The sequence below is a fragment of the Diabrotica virgifera genome, chromosome 9 (assembly GCF_917563875.1).
Source record: "Diabrotica virgifera virgifera chromosome 9, PGI_DIABVI_V3a".
NCBI lineage: Eukaryota > Metazoa > Arthropoda > Insecta > Coleoptera > Chrysomelidae > Diabrotica > Diabrotica virgifera.
The window spans coordinates 10,365,540-10,377,677 of record NC_065451.1 but is presented as its reverse complement, the minus strand read 5'-3'; the positions used below and the strand labels follow the sequence as shown (position 1 = coordinate 10,377,677).

The following is a 12,138-nucleotide window of genomic DNA, read 5'->3' as shown; positions in this document are numbered from 1 at the left end:
ATTTTTTAGATATAAAACTAACACTTTCGATAGCGAATAAATCGAAAACTATTTTATCAAAAAAATGTGTTTAAAATGAATGTTTTTATTAACTTTTAGGGTCAAAATTTAATAAAAAATTTTCACCCCCGAGATGGGGTGGCAACCACCCCCATGGTAAAAGCGCCTTTCGGCATCATACAGATTTTGATCCTTGGACTATCCACTACTTATTCTCAAATTTTGAAGCAAATCGATTCATTCTGTAAAAATTGCGAGGCGAAAAGCTTCGGTTCCTGGACTAAATCAACAAAACTAAATTGATTTTAGCGTCATAAAACAAAAACCAAAACAACATTCTCTAAAATGATAATTTAGTGATAATTATTAATTATTTAATTTACACAGTGCAGAAATAATTATTATGTAATGTGCAAAAGCATTTCAAAAGTGTGAACTTGTTACCAATATTATTAACATATGGATAAATAAATAAAAGGAAAGCACGATCCTGGTAGACGATAAATAACCTGGCTGCGTCACATCAAGGATTATATAGACACAAGAAACTCTTCAAAAATTGAAAACTAAAATAAAAAATGCTAACTCTGACCTACAACCAGAGATTAGCAAATCAGAAATAAAGAAAGCCCTGAGAGAAATGAAAAATAATAAATTACCAGGAAGAGACGGCATTACAGTGGAGATGATTAAAAACGGCGGAAAAATTACAAGGGAAGTCTTACATTTATTATTGAACAAAATACTAAGTACACGAAACATACCCAGTAATTGGAATGAAGCAATCACCCTATTATTGTTTAAAAAAGGAGACAAAAAAGATCTGAAAAATTATAGACCAATTACCTTGCTTAATGTTATGTATAAATTGTTAACTAAAATATTAACCAACAGACTAACCCCTAAATTCGACAATTATCAGACCAAAGAACAGGCAGGATTCAGAAAAGGCTACGTACATGTGATCACCTACTGACAATGAAGTTACTTATTGAGAAAATAAATGAATACCAAATACCCATATATATGGCATTTATAGATTTTGAAAAGGCATTCAACTCCATAGAACACTGGGCAGTGAAACAATCACTACACAATAGCAGAGTAGATTACAGGTATACAGAACTAATCTCTAATATATACAGTAAGGCCACAACTACGATCCAACTTGAACAGAATACACACCCCATACCTATCAAAAGGGGCGTTAGACAGGGAGATACGATTTCGCCGAAGCTGTTCAACCAAGCTCTAGAAGACATTTTCAAGCGAATGCAATGGGAAAAATATGGAATCATCATTAACGGCCAATACTTAAATCACCTAAGATACGCTGACGATATCGTCATTATCGCTACAGACAAGGAACAACTACAAATAATGATACAACAACTAGACCACGAAGCCAGTAAAGTTGGATTAAATATGAACTACAGCAAAACAAAAGTGATAACAAATCAAGAGGATGAGTTAAGAATCGTAGTTAAACAAAACCAAATAGAGGAAGTGAATGAATACATATACTTGGGACAAATAATAAAATTGAATAGAGACAACCAAACAGCAGAAATAAAGAGACGAACGAAGTTAGCGTGGGCCTCGTTTGGTAAGCTCAGCTTTATATTGAGGAATAAAAAATACCCTCAATATCTAAAAACGGAAATCTACGACCAATGTATTCTTCCGGTCCTTACATATGGATGTCAAACATGGACGTTCACAAAAGCGAATATGGACAGAATTGCGAAAACACAAAGAGCAATGGAAGAAAGACAAATGGTCAACGTAAGACTGTCAGATAGAAAAAGGAATTCCTGGGTAAGAAATATCACAAAAGTTAAAGATGCTACTCGTCAAACAGCTAAACTAAAATGGAAATTCGACGGTCATACGATTAGACAAAAAGACGAAAAATGGAATAAAATTATTACAGAGTGGAGACCATGGACATATAAAAGAAAGAGAGGAAGACCACAGATGAGATGGGTAGATGACGTATTCAGCTTTTTAATAAGGTGCAAAAAAATCGTTTTGGCACTAAATTGTTAATAATTAAAAAACGGACGCGAACTCTAGACAGGAAACAGGTAGGTTTTCTTCCTACAGGTCTGCAATAACTAAAAAAGTAGTCAGCTACCTGTATATTTCAGTGTCCTGAGAAAATCCTTATTTCTCTGGACTATAAAGGTTACAGCTATATCAAGACCAAGATAAATGTTTGTAATGTACTACTTACGTTCACTAATAAATTGGACAAACTAACAACCACCCTGGTTGAGAGAATAAAAAACACTGTTGACACGCAACAACATACCCAATTCTTATCAAGTGCAAGCGATAGTAATGCCACGGTGTAAAAGCTATCTACCTACAAACTATTTCGCAAAATAATAAAAAATAATCACAAAAAAAATATCTCATAATTTTCTACCCACCAAATATTCATGACTTGCAAATAATATCTAAATCAAAGATAATTGGAAACTAAAGTGGGCGTTGAACTATGAAACCGTAACCAAATTCAGTCAGGAGTCCCACAAGGTAGTGTACTGGGTCCACTACGTTATATACCCTACACATTGGATTTACCAACCTCTCCACAAACCACCATAGGAACTTTCGATGATGACACAGCAACATTTGCAACTGAAGAAGATTCAATAGCTGCAGTAGTAAAACTTCAAGAACACCTAGGCCAAATCGAACAGTGGTTAAAGAAATGGAAGATAAAAACTAATGAAACTAAGTCAACACATATGACTTTCACACAGAGGAAAGACCAATCCACAAATATTAGCCTTAATCAAGTCAATAGACCCCAACACAATATCGTCAAATACCTGGGACTTCATCTTAATTCTAAATTAAACTGGAAAGAATACATTTTAAAAAAGCAGAAACAAATTGAGTTGAAATTGAAAGAAAATAATTGGCTTATAGGTCGAAATACAACAATTATTGGCAGGGCCGTAACTACAATGTTGGGGGCCCCGGGGCAAACGTAATCTGGGGGCCCCCTACCCCCCAGCGCAAGGGGGGTCCGGAAAAATGTTTGATATTTAACCACTTGAAAACGCATTTTCCCTCCTGTGTGAACACCACACTCTCTTCTTTTTTTTTCAGAATGTCTTGCAATAATTATAAAATTAGCAGCGCTAATGAATACATCTTCATTTGTATCTGACATTGTGGACGGATCATCAACGAATGCGTTCGTACGCTACAATGTAAATGGTCTTACTTTGTAGCGAACGAATAACCAAGCGAACTACCAAGCAAACCTAAATGCTTGCTACCAAGCAAATGTGCCTTAAGTAACTGCAATGTGATCCAAACAGTCAGTGCAGCTGGTCAGTGTAGTGGTGGGACTGATCCTAATATGCTGATTCTATCTTACCCTTACACTTCTTTTCAAAATGTGGTACCATGTGATTCCTTTCACATACCAAGATGTGGTCTGGGAAAATTGGTTAAGACAAAGTAGTTGGGCTGGGACCTGGGGCCCCTACTCCGGTTGCATTTTAATTTTTATTTCGTCAAAATATCTAATTTCCTCAGCAACAATGTATATCTTTACGTTTACGAAAGGTCTCGGGGGCCCCAGCTTAGCCCGGGTCCCCTCTTCCAATGGCATTTTAGGTTTTGTTACGCCGAAATAACTAATTTCCTAACTAATAATTTAAATCTTTATGTTAAGGTCTCGGGAGTCCCAGCTTAGCTCATGTCTCAGGGCCCCTGTTCTGTTCCAAATGCATTTTAGTCGAAAAGACTAATTTTCCCAGTGAAAAATTTACTGTCTTTTTAAAATTGTGTCATTTGAAAATATTTCGTTGATGTCGGCTTTTAAATTAAATATTTTTATTTTCCTCATTAAAATCTATGCACGGCCAACCAAAAGGAGACCTCTGTGGGGCCCCCCTTGGCCGGGGGCCCAGGGGCACTGCCGCGGTTGCCCCAATGGTAGTTACGGCCCTGATTATTGGTCGTTACAATATTAGGGACACGTAATGAGGGGACAGCGATATGAAATGCTAAGACTGATAATACAGGTAAAGATAATAGGCGGAAGGATTATAGGAAGAAGGAGAGTGTCACGGTTGAAGAATTTAAGGGACTGGTTTAAATGCAGTTCTGTAGAGCTCTTCAGAGCAGCGGTAGATAGAGCAAAGATAGTGATGATGATATCCAACTTCCAATTAGGAGACGGCACTTAGAGAAGAAGATAGGTCGAAAATCTCGACTGTCAATTGAGAACAAACTGCTCATTTATAAAACAGTCATCAGAACTATATGGACGTACAAATACAAAAATAATCCAAAGAACCCAATCTAAAATTCTACGCACCATCGCAAATCGCAAATGACCCGTGGTACATGTCTAATCAAACACTGCATAAAGGCCTAAACATTAGGGTGGAACGAAAAATTCGAAGTCATTATTTTTTATGGAGCTAGTACGAAAAAGTTGTGTTTTGATGTATAATAAAACTGTAAGAAATCTTTTTTGTATTGGACCCTATTTTCAGGTTCCATATTAAATTTAAATTTTTGGGAATAACAAAAAAAAATAAAATTTTAAAAATTTATTTTTTCATCAGTTCTTTGAATCTAAATAATTGTTTTATGATACAATATATATTTTAAGATTGGTAGTATGATTTTGTGTTAAAAACGGCATAATATTTCTAGACTGCAACCTTGAACGAATAAAGCCATCCCTTGATTCTGGTCCACAAACAGCAGCTGATGCTTCAGTTACTAACTTAACAGTTTTTTCCACGGATTTTATATGACAAGGGCAGTTTAAGACCTCTATGTTGTTGTAATTCCCAGAATCAATTATATCCCTTACATTTTCATTCGAAATATGTTTTAGCAAAGGAGGAGCCGTAACTTTGAATCCAGAAATAGAAATTAAGTCATTATAATCTGCAGCACTAAAATTTAATGTTGGTATTTTGAATCTCCGGATCTTTTTTTCTTTCTGACTTTCTCTAGCTTTCGGCACTCTGCGTAGTCCTAGCTCCCGTATAATATGTTTTCGTTCATCTTTCATCATACCGAGTAATACATTTTCGGGATGGGCAAAATAAGCATTCCTTTGGATAACAGCATCGACAATTTTTCTTTGGTCAACTGGTAGAAATCGTGAATAATGGATCATTCGCCATAAATGTTTTGAGCTAGGATACAGTTTTATATAAAATCAAACTGGTGCATACACTTTTGATGAAACTTACTAACATAATTAATTGGGGGCTGGGACATTCAGTTCCAACATACAATCGAAGCAACCGATTATCAACTGTCAGTCACCTTGCGTGTGATATTTTCCCAGGTTTTTTAAGGCTCAGATCATTAGGACATTTTCCCGCAGCAACTACTTGACTGATTTGGTACAAATACTTCTGATCGGTACTAAGGTCTGTTGTTACTCATAATATTGCTAGGTTGTGCGACAAAATCGACAACAGCCTTCTCTTCACAGCATTCCAGAAGCTTCCCTATTGGCCTTGAAAAACCAAGTGGTCTACTGGTGCGTCCATCTAACTGTTGAATTAAATGACATAGGGGTAGCTCGTTGCCGTGAAATAAACATACTAGCCATTGAAGTGAAACACCGCAGTATTTGTGACGTATATGGTTGGACTGTAACTGTTGACAAAGGAGCAATGAATTCTTCTTCATGATCTTTTGCAGCAGAAGAATTTGAGTCAGACAAGCTGCTACTTTTGAAAGAATTAAAGGAATCGACGGTACATGCTTTAAGAACAATTTCGTCAGTATTATATGTTTGAGAACTTGCCTTTGCCTTCATGGTTCTTTCAATTTTCTTCCTTATTGCTGCAGATGCTGCCACTGGTCCAATTGCCATTTCTCGACAGGATCGTTGATCCTGAAGAAAAATTCGCTCATTTTGTGGTACTTTCTTGATTTTATCACAAGTACACACACAGTTCCAGTCATATTGCACTTGAAAGCCGCGATATTCAATAACTTTTTACACTCCTTTCCAAACTGGCAAATACTTTCTATCTATGAATCAGATGCTTGCTGAGTTTTTGTGTACCTATCGCTTAAGATTTTGTTAACTTGTATAAATATTTTTAAGCATATCTTGAATGCACTTATGCGATAATATCGGAATAGAAGCTTTTCTTCATATTTGTTCTACTTTCGTTGCAACGAAATTCAAGACTTCGGCGATAGATGGATCTTTATTATTATTTGTCAACCTAAGTTCATTATGAATAAAGAGAAAGCACTTTAGAATGTCACACTTAGTGGGTAAAATACGATCATTGAAATTTATTCAGAGCCATATTGACTTTTTCGACCAAAATAATTTTTTTTTTTCATTTTTCAAATCCAATATGGAACCTCAAGTTATATTTTTATTTCAAAATGTTCTCGCACCAATTGTTTTCATCACCTGACACAACTTTTAAAAGATAGCCACCAGAATGTTTCTTTTCTTTTATTTTTTTGACCTTTTTCGTTCCACCCTACTAAACATCCTGTTTACAGTTGTTCAAGAAACTGAGGTGAAACATATTAGTCCTGTCGCCAGGGGGGGTACAACGACCTCCTTTATTCAGATGGACTTACCCAATTTTTTTATATATTTTGACCCGTAGAACACGAATTTTTTGGGTAACAGTTGATCCGGATGTCGATAAGATTGTTATAAACAAAGAACTTGAAGAATTACATAACAGGGATTTTTCGCAAAACAAAACATTTTTTTTGTATTTCTTGGGTCATTCTAAGCAAAAAATGTCCCTACAAGTTTTTTTCGTAGGATGCATAGTTTTCGAGATAAACAGGGTTGAACTTTCAAAAAAATCGAAAAATTGAAATCTTTGAACCCGAATAACTTTTGATTAAAAAATAAAATAGCAATTCTGCTTACCGCATTTGAAAGTTCAAGTCAAATTCTATCGGTTTTGGTTATTTGCATTGCTAAAAATTAATTTTTTTTATTGTTAAACAAAGCTATAACCACATAGTGCTTGAGCGATCTTGTCAATGCATCTCTCATTTAAAATCGAACGAGTAGGCATGCATGTACATTAAAACGCATGCATTGGGCACGGGAAACACTATTTGTTTATAGCTTTGTTTGACAATAAAAAAATTAATTTTAAGCAATGCAAATAATCAAAACCGGTATAATTTGACTTGAACTTTCAAATGGGGTAAGCAGAATTGCTATTTTATTTTTTAATCAAAAGTTATTCGGGTTCAAAAATTGCAATTTTTCGATTTTTTGAAAGTTCAACCGCGTTTATCTCAAAAACTATGCATCCAACTTGTAAGAACATTTTTTGTTTAGAATGACCCAAAAAATACAAAAAAATGGTTTGTTTTGCGAAAAAATCGGTTTTTTGTAATTCCTCAAGTTCTTTGTTTATAACAATCTTATCGACATCCGGATCAACTGTTACCCAAAAAATTCGTGATAATATCAACTTTTAAGGAGGCTTCATGATCACCGTAAAATCGCAATAATCGAATATTATTTTCACTCCATTGAAATGTTACATTTTTAAGACTTTTTTAAGCATTTTTTAGATGACGAAATTTCATTTTTTGATGTGTTGGGGAGAATGTATATGTAAGCTTAAGTGGAAGTTTGTAGGGTCGCCATTCGCCATCCCCATCTTGGAACAAGGGGTAACAAAGGGTTTTCACGCTGAATCTCGTAAACTAGCACTCCTACAGAAAATTTTGTCAGGACATTATTTGTCAACAACACACAAGAAACAAGAAAGATCCAAAAACTGCATTTATAAAATACCTTGTGAAAGCAATTCCCCTTTGAATTCTATTCGGACAGGTCTGAACCTGTACTCTGCTACTCCGCAAATTAGTTATAGTTCACATTTAGAAACATACGCTAGGCTTGTTTGTTACGTTCTTTTTGAAGTGTGTGCTTTGTGCAATAATGTCTGAACCTGAAACTCTTTCGGCTAGAATACGTACCTACCAGAACAAAGTGAGTCTGTTTTTGTCCTCACTGCAAAAATTAAGAGAAGAAAATCTGTAGACGAGGCATAAAATCATCACCGATAAAACGAAACTTGCTAGCAAGCAATTTTACACGTACCATTGCGAACCATTTTCTTGAATTTACGACTCTATTTTGACTTGAATCACTTACCGTATCAAGTTTTTTTAATATGATCATAATGATCTTTATTTCATTCACATTTCACAATAGTGTAGTCTTCTTCTTCTTGCAGTACCGTCTCCTATCGGAGGTTGGCTACCATCACAGCAATCTTAACTTTGTTGGCTGCAGTGTAGTCTTCGAGACGTCTAAAGCTTCATCCACCACAGGTAGATTAAGTGAATATAGTCAATTCAGTCAGTATATTTAAAAAATAAAGATATGTAACACAATACTTAAATATACTTCTAAACTAAACTAAACTAAACAAAATGAAACAAAAAAACTAAACAAAAACAAAAAACAAAATTATTGAGTGGTTACAACACCAACTACACCGCATGCCAGTCTTCCTCCAGCATTTCCAGTTTTTAGCGAATCTGGATGTCCTCCTTTTCCTAAATCATCTACTTTTTCGTGGACGACGGCGGATCTACCAAGAATGCTGGTCATTCCATCAAAAGAGATCTTGGTATCGAGGAAATCGAAAACTGCAACACCATTTTGGTCAGCTTCAATGTTTCCAAGATCTCCAACATGGCGGTCGGAGTCTTCTGGACCACCGTGTTGTTTGTTGAATGGGTTGAAATGGCCACCAGCAGCTGAACATAAGAATCAGCCTCATTACGAAAAGAATCAAAGACTGAACACAACCAAATTCATTACTGAATGATATACGTCTTCTAAAATTATAATGCTGAATAGATGGCGTCATTTCAGCAAAGAATTTAGTTATGTACATGAATTTGGTAGCAACTACATACCTCTACTGTTCATGCAATATCTACAATGATGAGGATTTAGCAAATATTAATGTAGATGAGGGTCCTACAGCATCATGAAGAGTTAGGAATATCACACAAGCACTCTAAAACTACTGGTTAAAAGCTAACCCTTAACCTTATTAACACCCATTTGGTACTAAAAATTAAGCGAATAACGTTAGTATGGAAAACGTGCAACACAAATTATCTAAGTATACATTTTAGTATAAAAAAGTATGTTAAGCATTTGGCGCCACGCAGAGAGATATAATATACTTCACTTAATAACACAGGTTTACAAAAAAAAAAATAAATTGTGGACTATTTGACGAAACCATATAACTAGGGGGTTTTTGGGGTCCCTGATCACGAATCCGGGGTCCGTTGATCTCTATCACGTCAGGTAAAAGTCATTTCAAGGTCAAATCAAGATAAATCGACAATCACTCTGAAAAAGTATATTAGGAGGGTTCTGGGGTCGCTGATCACGAATCCGGGGTCCGCTAACCTCTCTCGGGTGTAGCTCAAGGTCATTTCAAGGTCAAATCAAGATAAATCGACACAATCGCTCTGAAAAAGTATATTAAGGGGTTTCTGGGGTCGCTAATCACGAATCCGGGGTCCGCTGACCTCTATCACGTCAGGTAAAGGTCATTTCAAGGTAAAATCAGTTTTGTGATCAGCGACCCCAAAAACCCCTAATATACATTTTTAGAGCGATTGTGTCGATTTATCTTGATTTGACCTTGAGCTAGACGTGAGAGAGGTCAGCAGACCCCGGATTTGTGATTAGCGACCCCAGAAACCGCCTAATATACTTTTTCAGAGCGATTGTCGATTTATCTTGATTTGACCTTAAAATAACCTTTACCTGACGTGATAGAGATCAACGGACCCCGGATTCGTGATCAGGGACCCCAAAAACCCCCTAGTCATATGGATTCGTCAAATAGGCCACATTTTATTTAAACTTGTGTAATTCAAGGCAAGTTAGACGGAAGAAGAGGGCCAGGTCGAAGACGAACGTCATGGCTTAGAAACCTGAGAGAATGGTTTAACAGATTCTCTACGTTCCTTTTCCGAGCTGCCGTCACCAAAATTACTATAGCCAACGCTCGATAATCGAACACGGCACATGAAGAGGAGAGCCACATCTGGAAGACTTCCACGTTTCTTCTCCATCGCTTCAGTGGGTGTCCAGTAGGGTGGATCGATTATCGCAAAATTTTAAAAAAATTGACACATTGATTTAAAATACCCACCAAAAGTTACCTTCAGTAACGACAATAAAAAAGTGTTATTAAAACTTTTTGATAAAATTACATCTTCTGCCCTCTACTGGCCTTTGAAAATCGAAAAAAAAAATGTTTGAGTAATAATTAAAAAATTTAAAAAAAATTGACAAATTGAATTGGAATAGCCACCAAAATTTACCTTTAGTAACGACAATAAGAAAGTATTATTACGGCTTTTGGATAAAATTACATCTTCTGCCATCTACAGGCATTTGAAAAACGAAAAAATAAAGGGCCTAGCCGGGTAAGATAGTGAAAAGTGCCCCCAACTCGATTTAAATTCCATATAGGCCACTTTTTAGCACATATAGAGGAACTCACTTTCTGAAATTTTTAGCCCCCTAGGTGGTCACGTGACCCCCCTAGAGCCTAATTAGGCTTTTTATGTTTTTATTTTTTATCTAAGCCGCATCAAGAGCTATCCAAAAACTTTATTTAAAAAAGTTGTAAGTTTCAAAAAGATCTATAAGAAAAAAATTTTTTTTTTATTTTTTGGCGGGAAATTCGAATTTTTAGAACAATTTTAAACTTTTAAATAACTCTGAAAAAAAAAACTAAGACACTCGTTTTTAAGAAAATCAATTATAACGTGTATTTTTGCACAATCTTTCACCCTGAATTTTTTCAGATTTTTAAAATTGGTGAAACGTACCTTTAAAAATAAAAAACCGCATTTTTTCGGTTTTTTTTCGTTTTTTGATATAATTTTATACATATTTTTCAAAAAAGGTAACACCGTCACTAGAATAGGTAAAAAACTGAAAAATAATTGGGGTTTGCTTTATAAAATTTTTTTGCAACGCCATCCATTTTCAAGATACAGGGCGTTGAAGAAAACAAAATTTTACACATTTTTTACGATTTTGCTGAAACTACTGGCAACATTGTAATAAAACTTGGCGGGTTTTAAGAGGTAGTTATTGTGCATGTTTTGACATACAATTAAGGATTTGATATTCATCATTGGCGCGCATAGGGGTAATGGTCTGAACTTTTTAAAGAATAAAAATAGTACGCCACTGACATATTTCAAATTAACAATCGTTTTTGAATTCCTCGTTCAATTTGTGACAAAAAATCTATCTTCTTATTTTTTCATACGACGCGCCATTTTTATTCAAAAAATAAAAGATCTTAATCCTTACAAAGCATTCGAACTTCTAGTAGTTTCTACATCTACATACGAGTATAAACTCGTCCATTATAAAAATTAATTCGAATACTTTGGAAGCGTTAAGATATTTTATTTTTTGCAACAAAACGGCGCGTCGTATGAAAAAATGGGAAGATAGATTTTTTATCACAAATGGAACGAGGAATTCAAAAATGATTGTTAATTTGAAATATGTCAGTGGCGTACCATCTTTTTTTCTTTAAAAAGTTCAGATCATTACCCCTATGCGCGCCAATGATGAATATAAAATTCTTAATTGTATGTCAAAAAATGCACAATAACTACCTCTTAAAACCTGCCAAACTTTGCAATGTTGCAAACTTTATTGCAAAAATGTGTAAAATTTTGTTTTCTTCAACGCCCTGTATCTTGAAAATGGATGGCGTTACAAAAAAATTTTATTAAGCAAACCCCAATTATTTTTCATTTTTTTACCTATTCTAGTGACGGTGTTACCTTTTTTGAAAAATATGTATAAAATTGTATCAAAAAACGAAAAAAAAAACCGAAAAAATGCGGTTTTTTATTTTTAAAGGTAAGTTTCACCAATTTTAAGAATTTGAAAAAATTCAGGGTGAAAGATTGTGCAAAAATACACATTATAATTGATTTTCGTAAAAACGAGTGTCTTAGTTTTTTTTTTTCAGAGTTATTTAAAAGTTTTAAATTGTTCTAAAAATTCGAATTTCCCGCCAAAAAATTTAAAAAAAATTTTCATATAGATCTTTTTGA

The 12,138-nt window shown here is 34.9% G+C and overlaps 1 protein-coding gene across 1 annotated transcript in view; it reads right to left on the bottom strand.

The window, feature by feature from the left end:
• LOC114346921 (uncharacterized) overlaps positions 1–12,138 on the bottom strand; it is a 151,286-nt gene that overhangs the window by 68,666 nt on the left and 70,482 nt on the right. The window contains exons 3-4 of the mRNA XM_050662521.1: positions 8,486–8,775; positions 2,237–2,368 (exon numbers count right to left, since the gene is read on the bottom strand). Coding sequence (XP_050518478.1) covers positions 2,237–2,368; positions 8,486–8,775 — 422 coding nt within the window. The remainder of the gene's footprint in view (positions 1–2,236; positions 2,369–8,485; positions 8,776–12,138) is intronic.